The sequence below is a fragment of the Lepisma saccharinum genome, chromosome 5, assembly GCF_977018435.1.
Source record: "Lepisma saccharinum chromosome 5, izLepSacc3.1, whole genome shotgun sequence".
Lineage (NCBI taxonomy): Eukaryota > Metazoa > Arthropoda > Insecta > Zygentoma > Lepismatidae > Lepisma > Lepisma saccharinum.
In genome coordinates this window covers 17039188-17060910 of record NC_139233.1, presented here as the reverse complement: position 1 = coordinate 17060910, position 21723 = coordinate 17039188, and the positions used below count along the sequence as shown (strand labels likewise).

The 21723-nt window shown below is 37.3% G+C and overlaps 1 protein-coding gene across 1 annotated transcript; it reads right to left on the bottom strand.

Annotated features, from left to right (window-relative positions):
• Positions 1 to 8863: 8863 nt before the first annotated feature.
• On the bottom strand, positions 8864 to 21723 carry LOC145988229 (peritrophin-1-like). Its single transcript, XM_083123077.1, has 5 exons — positions 21614 to 21723; positions 18916 to 18951; positions 17187 to 17378; positions 12620 to 12963; positions 8864 to 9082 (listed from the first exon to the last, which is right to left on the bottom strand). The coding sequence occupies exons 1-5, from the start codon at positions 21630 to 21632 to the stop codon at positions 8999 to 9001; spliced, it is 675 nt and encodes a 224-aa protein (XP_082979203.1). The 5' UTR covers positions 21633 to 21723; the 3' UTR covers positions 8864 to 8998.

The window sequence follows — 21723 nt, the reverse complement described above, 5'->3', positions numbered from 1 at the left end:
CCAACGCTTTTAAAGTTGACGCAGAAAAAAATTATCTTTGCAAAGTAGAGCAACATTCTTCTAACATAAATGTTGTTTGTGCAGTATCAAATAATAATCAGGACTCAATCTTTCACAGAAATATACCAATTGCATTAGATAAGCATCAGCCCTATCTACAAAGAACTATTTATAACATGTGTACTAATTGCTGCGTTGACCTTAATTCTAACGCAATATTTTCAACAAAAGTAAAAAAACAAAAAAAACTCTTCATGTGGCAATGTACAACATTCTGCGAAACTGTGTTTCATTGTTGAAAGCTATCTTTTTGCATCAAAGGACGTAGCTTCAGATAATTTTTCTTGCGGTTGCCTTGTATAGAGTGTGTCCTAAAAATAAACGGCACAACTTGAGGAAAAACAAAGGGGAAAAGTCAAAGTGGTTGGTTTCCGAGTTATAGGCTTTCACAACACGTGCGAATCGGAACGCCTTTGTCTCCACAAGTGATCTAGGACACTTTCACAGTACCCTAAAGGAGATGTTCAAAATATCCACCTCTTGGCGCACATTGACGTTGCGTGGCCCAACGAACACGCTCCCAAATTCCTGCTTCTACAGCATTGACATCCAGCAAACAATACATGTAGTGCATATCTGCTCATTCCTGATTTGTGTACATGGTCTCAACAACGTCCACTCAATATGTACCACTAACGAGACAACTACTACATTGTGTTAAACAGTATCTTGTGTTGCAGGAAACCACTTGTGGGTGATAAACATTCCGGTTAGCTCGTGTTGTGAAAGCCTATAACTCGGAAACCAAGCGTTTCCGGATATTTTCATATTTTCAACGTAGCTTAATTTTGGACACCCTGTACATTTCTCTCAGATCTATATCCAATTTTATATCATTGTCCTATAGGAAAAGACGTCTTCAGCGTTCATCACTTCATTTTGTCAGACAGGTATACTTTTTGGAAGCAGTGGAGAATTTACGATTTTGTTTGCACGATTTCATTAATTGCACACGGGACCAAAGTCTTAAATAAGACTGAGAATATTGGACCCTAATACTCGGTCTAGTCTCGATTTTAGAGAGACCTGCCTCGTTTTCAGTCTCGTTCACAAGTATCGAAAAGACTGGTCTCGTTCTCGTCTCGATTTTTACAAGTCTTTTTTAGAATTTCGAAACGAGAAAGAGATTTCTCGTTTTGGCACCATCCCTATTTAGAAGCAACTTAGAAAGGGAAGGAATTCCCCTCCCACACTTTTCTGCAGTTCGAGCATTATCTATTGATATTATTTGTCACTGGTCGCAGTTCATTCGATTATGATGTATGCTCTGGGCATGCTATGGTTTGTGTATTAATTAACAACTTGTATCAGTCCCGTATATTTTTCTAAGGTACCCAAAACATTTTCCTGACATAATATTTAACCTTACTAACTTTTCAAATATTCAGGGTCTGGCAGTTTTTAAGTAGTGTAGTATGAAGTGTATTTGATACAATGCTGTAATTGTAAAAGACTTACTTAGTATCGTTTGTGTTCCAAGTTTCCTGAAGTCAAATGGCCCATCAACTGGATTGGCCGGCTCAATCCCCGGACCAAACTCCGCCAGATTTCTTTTTGTGGGGTGTCCGTAAAGATTTTGCGTACAGGAGCAAATCCCGGAACGTTGATAAATTAAGAGCATTATGAGATACAATTGCCGACATTACCGCCAAATTATGTCGTAACAATTTGCTTGAGTGTAGTTGGCAGGGTACGTGAATGTCTCATACGAGATGGACAATATTTTGAACATTTAACCTCGTATGACGTGCTTCAGTGTGGTAGTGTGGTGCTTATGATTTTCTGTAAAAAATCTGTACAGTTCTGATCCTGTAATGCAAGATTTGGTGTAGATTCTCAGCTTATGAGAAACAGGAGTTACTTCTGTCCGACCCTGTATTTCTCTAATTAGTCGCATTAAGCAATTATTGAATTGAACAATTGAACCTCACATTCATTTCTCCTTGAAGACCACTTGATCCTCGCCAGGATTTCAATAAAGCTTAAGAAATCAAAGTGGTTCTGAATACAGCCTTATCTAAAGTGTTGCCATCTATATTGTTCTAAACTGAGACATAGTTTTATATTATATACAAAATTATTACATTAGGGAATATTTCCTGTTACGAAAATATTGTAAAATATGTGCTTGAAATTTGAAGTGTATTTCTGTGGAATATCCCGTACATTGACGTTAAAGAACATAACAATAAAAGAGATTGTTATAGATAAAAAGCGTAGCAATTGTGTTAACGTATTTTTTTTTTTTTTTAAAAAAACAACTTTTATTTTCTTTATACCATCACCTTTGCGTCATCTGTTTCTAGTTGATAATGAGATGCTGATTATTGAATGACGTATACTATTGTTAAAATTTCATTCTGTTGAAAACTGTCCAAAGTACTATAGGGCAAAAGAAGGTATAACTCTGCATCCTTCCCACCATTCCCTGTTGCGTGACGTAGAAGATGTTGCCGATTGACTGACGTCTTCTGCTTCATCACAGAAGCCAGCAAGACAGCTCTGAGCGCCAGCAGCCATAACTTGCAGAGGGCCCTTTCAACAAGGGTGAAGCGAGCTTTGGCAACAGGAATAGCAGGTTCAGCGACGTGGTTGGTTTTTGCTGACATGACCCGTACTCAGTGGCGTGCCCAGGGGGGGGGGATTAAACCCCCAATTGGTTTCGTCATTTAAAAAAATTCAAAGCAAAAGTGAAATAAATTTTATTTCATAAATGTGTTTGAGTACCAAATCGCCAATATTGTAAAATGTTTACATTTGGCAATGAGAAATGTATTTGCTTATTCAATTACTTTTGATAATATTGAAGTTGAGTGACAGTGCGGCACAAAGACCCTTGCTAATTGAACGGAGCCGGGTCAAGCCATAAAAATGTCAGGCTATGATGAATGAATCGGCTGTCGGACGGGTATATTGACCGCCATCCCACAAGCTTGCAAACGACAAATCTGTCGAAAAAAAAGTGGGAAAAAAGGAGGGTGTCTTCCAAAAAAGGAAGAAGTGACCTTCAGTAAACCAATCACGGAGCCTTCCACTTCAAACAAGGGACCCAAGATCAAACCGTGTTTGATCCTGGGAACATCTTGCGATGAGCGGGGCTCCACTAGGTTTTTCCCCATTTAACTCCATGGTTTTGATTACCGGAAACTTGTCCCTGCGAGTTTCAGGCAATTAGCGATGAAGGATGTGCTTCACTGTGTTTTTACCCTTAGGAGAAAGTTACGACAGTGCTGCTAACTTCCCTTTTATTTCTTTTTCCTTCTTACCATTTATGCCAGTAGAGCAAAGTTCTGTGAGATTTGAATCACTACAATTAGTGGGCAAAGTAAGTCAAAATCTTATCTCGCACCTGGATGCATATTTCAAAATATCAATAATTATAATAATATTAATAATAATTGTTGCAGGCAGTAGCCAAGCATGGTTTTACGAAGGAGGCAAGCGATGTTTTGTACAATAGCATGCCCGGAGGAATGGAGGGAGTGAGGGATGCGTTATATAGCTCAACTGACCCAGTCAGTTTCATAAACAAAATAAAACCAATTAATATGCCAAAATATTATACGATTTACTCTTGTGCTCTTTACAAATTAGATATTTTTTTCTCAACCAATTTCCAGCCTTCAGTTTATTGAATTTTCTTGTAAAATTTGTGAAAAATCTCACTTGAATTTCTGCGTAAATAATTTAGCAGTTGTCAACACTACTGACACTGACACTGCTGGTTGCTGTCAAAACTGGTGACGTAATTTGAGCTGGACCAAGCTGGATGCATGGTTCAGACATTCCAAACCACAAACACTAGCCCGGTATCTTTGTCCCAAGTCCTGGTGTTCACTGGGGTTGTAGCAAGTTGCAGTATGCAAGGTAACAAGTCGAAGTGATCGTGTTGTGTGTTATGTTTCTGCGTGTGTAATAGATTTTTGACGTGGAACTAAAGATGGATAGAGAAAAGAGGAGAAATACATTATTAGATTATTTCCAAAAGAAACAAAAAAATGGAAGTTGAAGCTTCACCTTCCACAAATAGAACCTCAGAAAAGGTCGATTGAAGTTCAGAGGAATTCCATCCGAATTGCGAGAGTGAAACGTGCGAACTTTCAGACTCTGATATTCAACAAGAAGGCATAACAGAATATATTGGAATATATGTCAAGGAACTGACGAGGTAAGTGACGTTCATTATTTGATAGCAGATATATCCAATGATTTCAGGGGCCTCACCGATGGTGGTGTAATCAAATGGGCCCTGGGTTTGATCCCCTGTGAAGGTGCATTGCACAGTGGTACGTATTCCGATTTAAACTTTAAGTCCAGTCGCGATTAATGTATCGGAGTATAAAATGGACTTGTAAAACATTTTACTTTTTGTTTTGTTCACGAACCCTCGAAAAACGATATTACCATCTTATAAATTCACCAAGGCATTTGAAACCCTGACGTCGGAGCAGTGGCACTAGTGTCGCTAGTTAAAGCCACGGGGAAGCCTGTGGTTCACGTATTTTCCGAGGTCCCAGAAACCTTGGTGCTGCTATATATGTATGTCACCACATTATAAAATCACGGTTGCCGTGGACAGTTTTATTATTTTGTAGGAAAGGGATAAAATTTGTATTACGACACGGGATAGACTAGGTAGGCATCCTATGAACTGTAAGTATTCTTTACAAATCTTCTGAATATTTCTCTTGTACAAACGCAACAAATACAATAAGTAATATGTGTGTGCAGTAATAAATTCATTTTCTGAAAGCATCTTTTCTGGCATCAGTGGTCGAAGTAGGGGATGCCGCCTCCAGTTAAGAAAGTTTCACAAAGCATACCCCCAATTAGAATAATCTCTAAGTAAAATTGAAATTGGCACTTCTTGATCGCTGATAGACACCACGATCACAAATTGAACAAAGAATTATTGAGCATCCTCCACCTACTGTATTGTCTTCATGTTGATCCATACAAGGAAGTACCCCATCGTATCTCCAAAATCGATCAAACATCTACTGTATTGTCTTCATGTTGATCCATACAAGGATGTACCCCATCGTATCTCCAAAATCGATCAAACATCCCCTCCCTTTTTTTGCTAGGAATTTCCATTTCGAGCACTGTCTGGCAAGATTTTGTCGGGCTCAGTGACTGATCCTGCGGTGCGGTGCTGGGCTTCGGAGGGGGGAGAGTGGCCCCTTCAACAGTTGGTTTCGCAGTTCCATAACGTTAACAACATACAAAATTCCTCTCCATAGACCTAATATGAAAATGAATATGACACATTAATGACACTGTTGTAGAAAATGTTAATTACTGAAGGGGTTCGTATTTGTTTGTCGACTGTTAAACAAATGTTTTGACCAATAATATAATAATACAATGCCAAAAATATACACAACATTTAGCAAAATCATCTCCACAACAAGTACAATGTTTATTGAATTGATGTTATAAGTCCACTTTATGCACAGTAAGGCTAATCGGGACTGGACTTAAAGTTTAAAGTGAGATCCGAACCACTATGAGCGAGCCTCCACCGGGTATCGAACCCGGAACACCTTGATTACAAGGCGACGACGCTCCCACTGAAATGAAACTGTGGTATCGTCATCTTGCAGCAATGCAAACACGTCCAGTAAATGCTCTTGAAACAATTGATATGTACAGTGAAGTAATATTTCCCTGGGTAAACACACGTTTGCGCATATTATGTACAATCCCGGTAACAACAACATCAAATGAGAAATTATTCTCAACTTTGAGGCGGTTAAAGGCCTATCTTCGAAATACCATTTGCGAAAAAAGATTAAATGGGTTAGCTGCTCTGAACATTCACCGGGATATATTGTCAGAACTCGCACAGAAACCTCGATGCCTAAATTAAGAATTTAAATTGTTGAACTGTGGTACCTTATTTATTACTGTATTTAAGACATCAAGTAGTCTTAATCTCTTTACAATGTTGAGTGTACATATTTTTTGTTTGAGAATTATATTTGAGCAATTAAATATAAAATATTAATAATTGAAAATATTCAAGCAGGTGCTTTTATATGATGCTTTTCTTCTTATCACAAGTGTGACTTAAAAAATAAAAACATGAAGCATTCATAGCAAATACATTGATTGCGTTCATTGGGGTAAAACAAAAGTATATTAATTATCAAATTTATTACAAGAAATTTGACCTGTGAACTGGAAAATGTGTTGGATTCATACCCCCCCCCCCCCCCCTTTACGAAAATCCTGGACACGCGCCTGCCCGTACTGTCGTCTGCTCTCTTGCCAGGAAGCTGGTAGAGTTATGCCTTTTGCACAATACCCCGTCGAAGGTGGAAACAACTCAATATTCTCACATTTTTTTTTTTGCGTTCCTCAGAAACTTAGCTTTATTTCAGGGGGAGTTCTCTGATTCTTTTTCAATTTATTATCCATTCAGAAACTGTTAACTTGTTGCGAAGTTAGACTCTCACCTTGTGGGTGTGTCTGTGTATGTAGTGATCACTGATATGGAACCAAAAATATAACTGATGCGTAGTAATGCAATTGTTACACTCATCATGCTTGATATCTTAGATCCTATCCATTTCACCACGTACTTAAACTGGCGACAGTCTGTTAATTTTCTTTAAACACTTGAGTCTAAAAGTATTGATCAATTGCCTGTGTGTCAAGTAATTATCTTGCTCCTTGATTTTGTCACTCCGTTATCAGTTCACGTTTCTTGCGATGGCTTATGATAAGAGGTAGAGAGTGTATTAGGAACAACATGAGATTAAGTGTTTCGTGATAACAAAATGAAGGGAACAGATTAAACGATGACCAATTTGTAGTTTTGTTATTCGTTCGTATCAGCATACACGTCGGCTGAAAAAAGTTATGTATCTAGATTCTTACAGAAATTCCATGGAGAAACCAAGTAGAGAGGGGAGAAACATTTGAAAATCAACTAATTCTAATTTGAAAGATAAAAGGTCAATCACAACGGTATATCAGCCTTTGACGGGGTTTGTGCGAAAATATCTTACGCGCGGGACGGGGGGATTCCTTGCTTCTAAATCGTTTTATGTAAACATGCATAATTTATTCTTGGATATATTTGAAGGATTGGCATCCACAAGTATTGATGCTATAGAATTGTTCCTTGTCATATTAAATTCTGTGAATTTAATGTAGTAATACGTGTACAAGAAAGAGTCCAATTTTGGAATAAATTAATTTGAATTCACTATCTTTATTTGGTGAGTTTTCGTACACTAAAACAGACTTTTTCTTACCACTCGGGACACAAACCCTGTACGTCCTCTAACTCGGAGACCCTGCCTCATTCATTGTATCGAATCCATTACTCTTTGGTCTCTTCGATTACAAGGTGACGGCGTTAGTACTACGCCATAATGTAGCATACATGCAGTTGAAATGGTGTACATTTCGATCAATTTATCAACAACAATTGCTAGTTAAATCTAAATGAGCAAATTCTCCACGAATTAGTAAGAAATAGTTTGATAATCGTGCCCTGTGCTGACCTGTAGCTATATGTCTAATTTTAGGCAGTTGGTGTGGTCAGAACAATGGTGATTTACCGCTATACTTTGGCCATCGCGTACTTCCCAGCAACACGCCATAGTTTAAGAAAAATCATTACCAAACTAACGTGTAAGTGATACCCTAAAATTGTTACGAAACACGTTTCCTAATCACCGAAAATGTAGACTCGACAGAGATTTGAAAATATCAATATAATTTGAAATGTCCGAAAGGCCGAAACGTATGAAAAATCCATTTTACGGCCCTTATCTTGAAAGGTCTTGACCAATCTTGTTCAGAAACAAAACCGGTTGAATATTCTCAAGCAATGTACCAGTTTCAAATATCTCAACTCAAAAAATTTAAATTTACAGCAGTTACAGTTATCACAATATTTCACTCTCCAGTCCTAAATAAGGCAATATATTTGTAAAATTTTATTTCGGGTTTTCGTATTCCTAACATTCAATTCCCTTCACTTTGAAAATGTTTTCTCGACATAGTTTTAAAGAAAATTCTAAACCATGGAAGAGTGAGAGTAACAGGGAAAATGGTTTTTTTCTGCCGTTTTGAAACTTGTCATCAAATTTTACTCAAATATCATACCATACCATTCATTTGAGATATCTTATGCAATGTGAATTCTAAATTTACTGTAGTTATCAGTCACAAAATTGATGACTTCCCCATCCTCATCTTTCTCAAAGACCCTCCAAATCAACTCGATATATTGCAAAGTTTTATTGTCAGGTTGGAGGGAAAGTGATGTTGGAACAATCCTAGATGAGTTTCATATCATAAGCTTAAAAAATGTATCCTACACGGAGATATGAAAATGTGAAAAATTGACAAAACGTGGAAATATAAATACACCCTTACACCATTACAACATACATTTGTGTTCTCAAAATTTAAATAAAATGCGGTTCGGGGATCCTCAAATGCACTTACATAGGTCAGTTATAAAATAATACTTCATCGTGATGTTCTATCATATTTAAAGCAAATCCATCATTTTTGTAATGTTGTTCTATTAGAAATACTCTTGCTATAAGGATTCTCGGGATTATCGTACTAGATATACGAGTACTGCATAGTAACTCGTTAAAAATTACAAATAGTATCTAGAAATAAATAAGTCAGATAGGCATTTCGAACGTTCTGTTCAGTTTGCTGGTGCTGAAATATGAGCAGACTTAGGATACAGCAGAACGTATTTTTCACATTGGATGGCTTCGATAAATCAAATGTTGAACATAGTTTATGATGAGTAAACTTTATTCTTCAATAAGAAAATGCATTGTTCGAGCATTTACAGATACAGACAAACAGCCGACTTGAGTGACTTTACATTGTTGGAAAACAAGTAAAACATATAATGAAAAAGTAAATAGTGTCAGTTATCAGGAAATAACTTCTGCTACTGTCCTGCTGTGCAGTGAGAGTCCTCTGGCCTGTCACATATCAAAATTTCAGGATTGAACCACAATCCGGGAGGGCAATCCTGAAAAATACGAGTACATAAATATATTTTGTATCTTATTCGCTCTACAATTGATACAAAGAATACGTTCAGAGGTATACGCTAAACGGAGACACTGAAGAGAGATAATTTTGTTTTATTAGAAATCTACGAATAACTTTTTCAAAATGTGCACTTACTGGAAAATAACAAAACAACAACACTCTAACCATAATATCGAGACACATTGTCAGAGGGTGCATGATCTCTTGTTTCTAATAGACCTACGTATATGTATGCTGTAACTCTATCGACTTCCCACCAAAGAAATAGACAGGAGCAGGCGCGGAGCGTCCATGTAAGCCGGGCTTACACTTTATTAGTTCTAGTAAAATGTATGTAATTATATGGCAAAATTCGTAAAAAACTTCAAAGTTCATCTCGGCCCGATACCAGTCTTCTAGATCCTGTTTGTTAGATTGCAACACTTCAGCACCAGATGGCACATGAGAACTCCCGCCTTTTGCTTTGGGAAAGTTGTAAGCCGTCTGAATGTTGCCTTACAAATTTCTGACCGCGAAGGAGCAGTGCCTACCGTCGCCCACCGTATCTGGAAGGATAAGAGCAAGGAATATAGGAAGAAGAGCGCGTCGAAACCCTAGGTGTGTAAACCTACGGGCAGAGGCTTACAGCAGCGTTGCAAACCTCATGTTTAGAAAAAGTGTTGTTCATGGACGTCCGCAGTATTTCTTTCCACCAGGGAGGATTAAGCAAAGTATTTTTTTCAGGGGTTGGGGTAAACTAGGTATATTTCCCTTCTCAAAATATACTAATTCAATTTGAAGTTAACATTTTTCTGCAACGCCCTTACAATAATTAACAATTTGATGTGACTGAAATTAAATTATATGTGTGAAAATGGTTGACATACATTTTTCAGGAAGTTTCTCCTCCCCTTGCCCCTTCTAGACATCCATGGTGTCGTTTAAACTCCGAAATTATGCTACATACTACTAAATTGTTCTGGGATTTTCATATAAATATTAATTTATAACAAAAACAAATATAAATTCGAATGGTTCAACCAACGGCATGGGTTCCACGTTATGTGAAAAGTTTGAGAAAATTCAACCACAACGAAAAGCGGCCCTGTTGTTTTATTTATATCTCCAACTTACAAACGACTTTTTAAACTTGTGCGAGATTTTGCACCATTATGCTTGGCTTGGCTTCACTGAATACGCGCCAACGAGACACAGGTCCTGCAAGAGGAGGGGCTCCAGCGTTGTCGGGTATGAATGGTTGACTGCAAAGGAAATTTGAGCCGGTGGTGCTTCAAGGAGGTTTTTTTTTTTCAGGAACAGGGAATTCTGAAGCAAAAAACTAACAGGAAGGGGAAAAAGGAAAAACCTAGAAATGAGCGGGATACGGGAAAATTAGATACACATTGATGTGCTAAATTCTTGTTGTTTCTGTTTTTCGCTTGTAGGGGAGCATAAACATTAGACATATTAAGATCTCTGTTTTCCGTTTATGTATGAACTCAGCTGGTAAAAATTGAGCTAAAAAGTGAAATAAATAAGTAAATAAATAAATAAATGTTAATGAAAACTGAAGATTGAACCAATTTTACAAATTTCATGTCAAATGTGAACCAAATATTATTAATTACATAGTCCGTGATTCAAACACTCTTCGAACAACGTACGAAAAGCCTGTTTATGATCTTTTAGGTGCTAGATTTGCTTTTACACTATCCTAAGAAAGCACTTACATGTCCTTTGATAGAAATTTCTGGATATATCCCTACAATTTGTGAGCATTTCTTTTATATTTTATATTGTATTTTTTTTTTTACTAAATATAGGAAATTTTAAGGCAAGAGAGAGAATTTATTTATATCCGAAAGGGATATTCTCCTCACAGTCCGAAAGATCTCTGCTTTGAGCAGTGACCGATTTTGGATCTGGTTTATTTTTGTTTCCCTCTTCTTGCTGTGTGTTTGTTAAAGTCTCGAGGTATTGCTTTTGCGAATTCCATCTATTGAAAAGCGGAATGTCGTCCCTGTGCTGTAATGTGATACAGTAGTGAAGTGCATTATGGAATAAAATGAGTGTGATTGTGCGGTGGGTTGGAGAACTTGTTGAAGACGCCGTTGTCCAGCAAGGATTTTGCTGCCAAGAAGAAACTTGTGGACATAGGTAGGCCCACCCCTTCCTTCTCTAGCAGACATAGTAACAGAAACGAAAAATAAAGTGCGCCGATTTTGCGATTCATGATACGGAGCTGATACTTGGTTATGCGGTTGTAAAAAGTATTCAGTACTTTTCTGTTTCCTTCTGTTTTCGTTTGTTTATTATTATTATTATTCATTTTATCTAACTTTGCTTTTTTTATCGATACGTTACTCATTGTGATAGGAATAACACTGACTTAATTATCAGATATCCAGAATTTTTGATTTGGTGAAAAATTCCAGGGAAGTGTTCTGAAAAAATTGGGGGGGGGGTCGATGTGTGTGGATAAATCACTAACCATGTCAGCCCAAAAATAAGTACAACGGGAAATAGCCTTCGTCATGCTAGGCTTACACTGTTGGAAAGGTCACGCTCCGCCACTGGACAGGAGTACGGTACTGTATCACCCAAAACCAACCATGTCACGAACCGGCCACCACTGTTGCCGAAGCTTCCCGCACTACTGTTGACAGTGTGTGCCATGGAAAGCTTGTTTGTTGTGGTGTTAGAGTTTGTAGTGCTTCTAGGAGATTTTCAGCATGGAAGAGTTCTACGTTCCTATGCAAGTGCTCAAAAGCAAATAGAAATAGTCCCGAAGACTTGGTTGACTATCGAAGAATTGTTGCAATGTGGATAGCGCTTCTGCGATGAAGCAGACGACACGACAACAGGGTCCACGTGACTCAGCACGGAGTGATGGGTAGTTTGTGCTATAATGTCTCGATCTATACTATTTTCAGACTTAAACTATCTTATTCTTGGTCCGTCAAAGTAGGGTGACGAACTTTCGACCATGAATTTAAGGGAGATTTCCAACTTTTGGGACATTACGGGAGATTTAGTCGCAACAAATTTTGCACCCTTTTAGCTGCGCGACATCACTTCTGCGAATGTTTATGGAATGGTACTAAAAAAAAAAAAAAAAAAGTTTTACATAATATACAGATCAAAATAGATAATAAAAATATACAAATGTGCATGTTTCTTAGTCCTAACCCATAAGTATTTGTTCACTTCTGCTGCAGAACTAAACATCAATCAATTACTGTAAGATATGACGTCACTTCCGCCCGCCAAAGGCTAAATGTGCAAGATCTTGCAGTCGACTTGAAGTTTTGAATGGTTCGCCGAAATCGGAATGAGTTAATATTTCGCGATCTTGGTTGTTAATGAAAAATACGGGAGAATTAGAATGTCAATGCTGGAGCTGGAAGGATAAAAAAAAATTAACTCTAATACGGGAGAGTTGGTCACCCTACCTTAAAGTGAGCGCCTATATCGATGACAGAGAGATAAATAGATGTGTATGTAGATTAGTTAGATATGTGAAATACTTCCTTACCATGCTAGTTTCGTGGCCCAACTCGCAATAATAATACTTGGTGCAGTCTGTAGGGTCTGGATACACACCATCTTTTGCTGGACAAGTAAATGGCTGAGGTGATGTTGATGGTTCTTCGGTAGTTCCTTCTGTGGTTGTTGAAGACTCTGTGGTTGTTGGAGACTCTGTGGTTGTTGGAGACTCTGTGGTTGTTGGAGACTCTGTGGTTGTTGTATACTCCGTGGTTGTTGGAGACTCCGTGGTTGTTGGAGACTCTGTGGTTGTTGGAGACTCTGTGGTTGTTGGATATTCGGTGGTTGTTGTATAATCGGTCGTTGTTGTTTCCGTGCTTGAAGTGTTGTCATCTGAAGCAAAATATTTTCTTTAGTTTCATGACTCGGTGAAATAAGAAGTGAAGCATCACCAAAACTATACATTATGAATTGTGCAATATCTGTTTTCCAAAAATGTAATGCCAACCTGAGAAACTTAAGAATCTTGGTTGCAGACCGGAACGCAAGTACGGCCTTCCCGTACCTTCTTTTCGTATAAAATATGTTATTTGCTCCTAACGAGTTGAAAATTCCCACTGAAAGTTTTTAATCAATGTTCGTTTCGAACTTAGTCTATTTGAAAATCACTGCGATATGCATCGTCCACCTCTGACATACTTTCATATGTATGTGCAGTCATGGTTGCTGAAAGTTGGTTTACGTGGGCTAGAGCCAGTGATGGCACCATATTGGGACAGGGGGAAGGGTGGGCGCCCCAGTTCACACTTAATTTTGAATACTTGCATTCGTATTGATACGTAAATAACATTAGGCATCTCGTCGCAATTTACGTAAGAGGTAAAGAACGACGTAAAATAACCGAAGCACCCCCGAAGTTCGTTACGACCTCCCAGCTGAAGCCCTTTGTTAGAGCTTACCTCCCTGCAACAAAGAACTCTTTAAAACACCCAACTGATACGTAATATAATACTTACTTCGTAAGCTCGCAGCTATGAACAGTGTTAGATATCATGAAGTACATACTGTGGATACGAATTTACCGACAGTATACAACTAAAAGGGCTAGATTTGGAGCTAAATTTACCCTCGTGGAGCTAAAAAAAACTCGTTGGAGCATTTCCAAATTTTATAACCCAAATGAATGTACGAAAGAGCCAGGTCTGGCTCCAATAGCTAAATTGGCAACAGTGGATAAGAGGCGAGGGAAGCTGGTTGAGAATTAAGGCCGAATCACACGGAACTGGATTTCCAGTAGGAATGCCCTAGTTGGCGCTGGACTTGCTACCCATCTGCTAGTGTTTGCCTCACACGGTACTTGTTACGTATACTCGTCGGTATACTTTTGTTCCCATAAGACATTGCGGAGAACAGACAATAGATAGGCGAGCAATTCGAAGAACGTTGTAGGAGAATTACTGCTGTTATTAAAAATCAAAAAAGAAAAGAATGGACTAGAAATTGCCTCGAAAGAAAATATGTTAATCAATGTGTACTGGACAAGATTTTTAATGAACTTGGGTATTCATATTCATACATGAGATTCACAGAATTCATAAAAAAAATGTTCAACTAAATATATCAAATATTTAACAATAATAAGGATTTTCATTATCGGTAAATCATATTTGTCACGTACAAATCACATCGCTTTGCATTTATACCTAATATTAATGAACTGAACACGAATGCACATCATCTCTGTTACTTTTTTTATTTTATCGAGAAGCAAACAAAAACAACCAACACTCGGAAACCACAGACAAAAACTTTCCTTTAGCAAACTTATAGATTACACTGGGGAATAGTGAAATTGCGGCACAGTGTTTGAGAGCTAATTTAGGGCAATTTCATGCTGCTGAATAATGATATAATACTATATTTCCTGAATTGGCTCTAATTTATGAAATAAATGCAACTAAACCAAAATGGCGGAAACATAAGACATACATATAAATGAACTTCCAAGAACAATTTAATATTTCTTTTTGTGATTACAATCATTATCATAAAAATAAATTTATATAGGCCTATGATCAAAATAATTAAGAAAATATGTACACAATGAAGTAACAAACTATGTGAAACGTTTTCTATACGATTTCCTGCTGTATTGCTTTTTAGGACAATCCCTCTGTAAGCTCCAACAGTAGTCGGCCATCACGTGGCGATCCCACCGTCCCTGGTACCTTTCTTCCATTATCCTTATATCCTGATGGAACCTTTCTCCCAGTTCTTCACTAAAATCACCAACGTTCTCAGGGAATCTGTCAATGTGGCTATGTAGAAAATGTATCTTCACATTTATATTAGCTCCCAATTTCTCAAATTTTTTCAACATATTTCCAAATATATCGGGGTACTTTTCTGCTCTGCGATTCCCCAAAACGTTTTTGACGACGGACACAATGCTCAGCCAGGCCTCAGGATCGATGTAAGACATGTAAGTTGTAAAATTGGCATAATTTATAACTGTACGAATTTGTGGTGGTCCGTCAAAGATTCCTGCCTTCAATTTTTCAATACCTAGTCCTGGAAAAGTGTGGCTTATATATTTGAAACAATCACCACTTGTATCTAAGGCCTTGACAAACTGTTTTATCAACCCAAGTTTAATATGCAGTGGCGGAAGGATGATTTTGTCCCTATCTATGAGCGGTTCATGAATGATATTAGCTTTTCCCACTAATATTTTCCCTTGGGGGCCAAACTTTTATCGTCCAATCCTTTTCTCTAGCACGACTATCCCACAAACATAGGAAACAGGGATTCTTTGTGTACCCACTTTGCTGTCCTAGTAAAAAAATCACCATCTTCAAATCCACACACACGAGCCACTTATGTTCAGCATATTCAATTTTTTTCTAAAACCATTTTTATGTTTTGGTATTCTTCCTTAAGGTTTGTTGAGTGTCCGATATATTGCCTAGCAATGCTTCATAAGTTGCCTAGCAACAATTTACAAATAAATAAATAAGTTTCTTATGGGAATTTCAGCCCATTATCAAATTTTGATATTACCTAGAAAAGCGTAGAGTAATTTTACCTCCTACATTTTCCATGGTGTGTTTATTTTTATAACTGGAGTCAATTCAACTGAACCAGTCATACAATTAGCAATCACAGCTGTTTTGTGTGCTGAAACTGTTATTAAACTTTATGCCGCAAAATAAAATCTTTTTTTTGTTCCCCAGTGTTATCTTCAATCTTCACATGGCCAAACTTCGCTCTGATTGGCTGTTCCACATAACCCAGTTGAGGAGAGCCAGTTGCAATTAGCACATGGCCTATTCCTCAAAACCAGTGAAGCAGTCAGCCGGGCGGCCATGATTTCCACCCAGGTAGCCAGTTCAGCGCCAACTAGGGCGTTCCTCCTGGAAATCCAGTTCCGTGTGATTCGGTCTTTATTTGCAGGACTGCAGATGGAACCATTCCACTCAGTTGCGTTGTGGGACTCTTCTCATCGCATCCAACGAGCAACACGATTCTCTGTTTTTCCCCTAGTTAAAATTACAAATCAAAATCGAACTGAAAAATATTTAGTTATGTAGATATTGTCGATATCGAATTCGATATTTGCGATACTCGATACATATTAACTCGATATCACACCTGTATGAATTGAATTCAATTGTTTAAGTTCAGTTTATGCACAGAAAGGTTAATCGGGATTAGACCTACACTTTAAAGTGTGGTCGGAACCACTCTGCCGTGTGCCTTCACCGGGTATCAAACCCGGGACACCTGATACCACACATGTAGCTCGTGGCATGCGGTTGACTAAATGGTACGAACTAACAACCGTTAAGTCAATGATTTAGTAATCCGTACCCACAAAACCAACGAAAATTCATAGAAAATTGCAACACTTGAACTCCGGTACTTGAACCTGTGTAGGTGCAACCAGGGAGTAGAAAAACATAGGGCGCTCGGTCGCCATGGCGCCTGAAAATTTTCACCTGGTGCCTGAATTTTCAAAGTCAGTGCTAAAAAATATATATTTTTTAATATTTTAAATTTGCTTGTGGAAATTTCCATTGTATTTTTTTTAAATAAAGAGTAAAATATTTTGCTATTATGTTTGTATGTTTCCTGGTTCACGTGTATCTTTAGATCAGAACAAAAAGCATGCCATTATAGTTTCTTTCACTGCTCTGCTGCTAGTCCTGCGGCAACGTGGTATAGTCCGCCATACATTATAACGTAGCTTACTGCACAGTTATTTATACTGTTACCAGTAGAGCCATCTCATATATAGAGTTGCTTAGGAAGGCCATTCTGGTGCAAGAATTCATAACTTTTAATCCAATCTTGTATTAATTAATAAATGGAATGTTTTAAGATCATGTTTCAAAATGTGTAACATTATCTTATCTGTATTTGCGGTTTTCGTTGACCATATTTGTCATAAAAAGGCTGGCTCCTGAGAAATAGGAGCTGGTGACTGAATTCGTAGTTTTGTCTTCACATCTCTAAGAGTTACCGGTAACTGGTTTGGCGATTGTTATAGTGGAGGAGGCCAATGTTTACTTTATTTGCACTAATACTCCTGAAGAATATGAAACAGCGATTCCTACCTCCAGGCTTGGTCCTGTTCCCACAGTCCACTTGCTCTGCAGGGTCGCACCATCCGTGGATGTCGTCAAATAGCGTTCCTTCTGGGCACTCTGAGAGAATTGGAACGTTTTCCCAGCAGTTGTAGTACTTGTCGCAGTCTGGGTGTGCGAACACACCATCAGGTTGAGGACATTGGAAGTCTTCAGCTGAAACTGAAAAGATATATGTATTGATATGGGCAGTGGCGTGCCCAAGGGGTGTTTTTGTCATGGATCATAAGCCCCTTTGACCCAGTGTTCCCAAGAAAAGAACGTCAAAGCCAGGAAAGGATGGCAAATGAGGGCTGACTACTAAAAAACTCTCTTCCCTTCCGAGATTCCTAGGCATGGCACTGTTGATGGGGGACAGATAAAGTGGTCATCTATCGGTATCGACCGATATGGGCAAATCTGTTTAACGGTAATATTTCGAAAAATTTGCTGATCTGATATTTCTATAAATAGTCTGTAATATAGTGCAATAGTATGTCATTTTGCTAATATTTTAATGAATATAAGTTTATAATTAATGCACCTTGATTTTGTAAAGTAAATGTCTTGAGTACAAAATATCAGTTTTCTAACCCAAAATCCATCTTAAAGGACTTTTACTCCAAGTAGTTACCTTATTTCCAATTTCTATTCATTTTAAAGCACTAACCATTACGAAACTATAAGAAACAGATCTAGGCATATTGCGGATAAAACACGAGCTTTTAAAATTTGCCCATTTGGTAATAAGCTTGACGCGAACTGATTGCGTCATTTTGTACAACGTCGCTGTCATAAAAGAGGCTATAATAGCTCACAGCCCACACCTGTTTTTAAAGTACAGTTATTTAGGGGTCCAGGTTCGAATCCCGGACTAAGCATGGGTGTTCTTTGCGAGTATCCCTTGATCACTTTCATCATATCATCACTCATCCTCATCTTCGCGATTAGCCAAAAGTGGCAGAAAAGCAAAGTAATATAAATGAAGCCAATTAACATAATATCTGTTTCTAAATTGGTTTACACTTTCTAGTAGATATTGAAAGTTTAGAACTATTTTATGTGATATTTTCAAGAAATAGATTGCTAATCCCTTGCTAATCACCTCCACAGTGGGTGTATAGCATTAATTAATGGGGAAACTTAACGTTTGATTGGTATGTACGCGTGTTTCTAACTACATTGAGAATCCGTGGTATATATACACTGATGATGATGATAAAAATACAGATCATGAATTATTGTTAATGAATGAGCATACACTAACAAAGTGATTTTTCATCAAACAACACATGGACATTACAAGCATTAAATAAAAGGAACCACAACTCTCATTACAAATTTCTGCATACAGCTTTTTATGGACGTTTATTGTGAAAATATTGTGTATTCTAAATACCCCCCTTCGTTATATACAAGTGTTGTATTTACGAACAGTTTGTGTCCATAATTCAAAATGTTCAGCCAATGTTTCTATAAGCATATTTTTTTTATTAATATCGATTATTGAAATTTACGAATATTTAAAATAAACATGGAGTTGTAATCACAGTGCTAGGACAGAGCACAACACTCGCTGCAATTCACAAAATTATTATAATTATGATTGCAATGTGTTTTCATTGTCATGGTATAATGGGTGCATCCCAAAATAAGCAATTGAACATATCTACTAATATCTTTGAAATATGAATAAAATAATAAAAATAAATATACATACCTTGCACTAACAGAGCAGCTGCTCCAAATAAAGCCACTGCAAATATAAATAAGTGTGTTGACAACTATGTATATTAAAAACTCATTGTGTACATAAACTAGCAAATGTTCGATATGTAATTTCCCATTCATTATTTTTTTTTAATTTCTGATATTACTCTATATGAGGAAAGTGTCTTAGGAACTTGTCCAATAATTCCACTGTACATCTCATTGGGTACATATGTCATATTTTCATTTCCGTTTCTACTGCGTTTTAATGATAGCAAATAATTGTATAATTGTTATAAAAGTAATATGAATCTGATGTCTACCAAACACGTTTATTAAAGGTCTACGGAAAATATAAAATAAATACATTTTTGATTAGAGCTTTTTTCATACTATTTTGGGCTGAAAATATAAAGTGAAATGAATGTTTTAGTTTTGCAATAAAACGAGTAACCAAGCTATGAGAAAAGGGGCGGCAATGTGAAAGAAATCATGGATTGTGCAGGAAGAAAATGAGCAGATCACATTGACCTAGATGTGAGGCCATTTTTATTTGATAATTGTATTCCAGTGGTCGAACACCCTGCCTATTCACCAGATCGCGTTGTAATTGTTGTAATCACGGAACCCTGTGATTACCATGGGTTGGCATGTTTAAAACAAAAGTGTTTTTTACAAATGTTTTAAACGTTTAAAACAATGTGTTTTAAACATGTTGTTTTAGAAGTGTTTAAAACACATTTTGATACTTGATATTTTATAGTCTGTGATAATTTTTTTTGTTTGGCAACCATGTCTTTTCATTAAATCTATGTAAATTAATTCGTGCTTTACGTGTCTCACTTGTCGCACAACACTTGAGCAACAGAAAGCTTTTTAATTTTAGGCTAAATGCCTACGTTGTTAGGTTAGGCAGGCTAGCTATATATGCACAAGGTAGCAAAACTGTTGTGCGACAAGAAAGACCCGTGCTTTACTGTAGAAATCGAAACTTCTCAGTTCTTTGTTTCCTACCGTCCTGTACGTTTGAAACTGGTGGAAGCTGGAAACTAATATCTGAATACACAATGCGCGATTTAGATCATGACGTGATTTTTTTTTATCTTTCGATACGATTCATTGGTTTGTATAACTGAATGAAGCGCAGATGCTTACTTTTGGTAACATAATTTTTGGGCCGAGTCTGCTGCTACGCACGTGCCAGCAGTAAGAATAAGCTTCAAATTTACTCCTGCCACGTAATTCGTCTGCTAAGAGGATGTTACAAATCTTAAGAACAGATTGAGAAGAGAGACATGCAAGTTTATGATTAGTGGGAATTAATGTACAGGTAATTTAGAACCTTTTTCTTTAGAAAGCATTTAGCGATATTATTTTAATTCTAACAGAACCTAATCTAACTACGAAAGCATTTAGGTTTATTATTAGAAGAATGCTAAGGGACATAACCTTAAAACATTTTTGTGAAAGTAATCGCTACAACTTCACAGTATGCGTTACAGACGTAATAGCATACATAGCATGATGAAATCACGATAAGACAAAGACCGAGTCTGCTTCCACGCGCATCTTTTTTGAGGTTCCTGCACAAAAAGAACTTGGCAGCAGACACTACCTAATTTTTTACTTGGAAAGATAAATTGATCTGGAGAATCTATTATGACACTGCAGGTTGTCTGCTTTATAAACTGTTCAGGCAGCAGGAAATATTTCACCCTGATTTTTCCAGGACGAGGATAGTAATTCTATAATATTTAGTTTCTTGAAATTTAGATGAATATGAATCCTAACCTACTTCAGCAGTGGGGGAAAAAAGGGGGCTATTACCCCCAACTTTTGTCCCTGCAGTAGAGGTGTGCGGAATCCCAAAAAAGTCGGAACCGGGATCGGGGGGGTTTCCGTCCCGATCCCGACTTCGGAAAATGACTTCCCGACTTTTCGGGATCCCAAGCAGTCGGGGAATACCGAATGGTCATTTCAAAAAGTCGCCAATTCTCGACCTTTTCTGCATTGTAAATGTCTGGAACTTATCGGAAGACGGAAATTGTTAGTTTTTGTACCAGAAGTGCAAAAACAAGCACTTAAGATGGAAATTGCGTGTAGAATTCGAGATTTCAAGAGCTTTGGGAAATTTCGAACATATACCGTCCCGAAAATTTCTCGACTTTTTCGGGAAATTGAGAATTTTCCCCGTCCCGAATGTCGGGATTTAAAGAATTTCTCGTCCCGACCCAAAAAATTCTGTCCCGCACACCGCTACCCTGCAGTACGGTAAACCTTATCTCCAAAGGTAAATAAACTGTCCTTGCCTTCACTGTACTCATAAAAATGAGTATTTTTTCTATAACGACTTTAACTATAATTTACTGGGAAAAGGTTGACTTTCTTTTGTTTAAAACATGTTTAAAACATGTTTTTAACTAATGTTTAAAACTATGTTTAAAACAAAAAAAACCAGTTTGTTTTGTTCTTTTTTTAAAAAAACATAAATTTTGCCAACCCTGGTGATTACAATGCAATTGATATATTTGAAACTTATTTCATAACCAAATGATTTTCTTTTTTCCTATTTCTTACTTTTAGTTCCCTTTAGTGCCAGAATCAGATTATTTGCAAGTACAAGTACATGGATTGAGCTGGTAAATCAAAATGATATAATAGACTCCATCTGCAATATGCTTAACTGAAGCTGTGAGGAAGTTACTTACCTAGCAGAAATGATTTCATATTGTTCACTTGATTTCTTAGTTTCCAACTCAACTGGGACAAGATCACACCTTTAAGTATATTATATTTTTCTGTCAAATATCAATTGCTT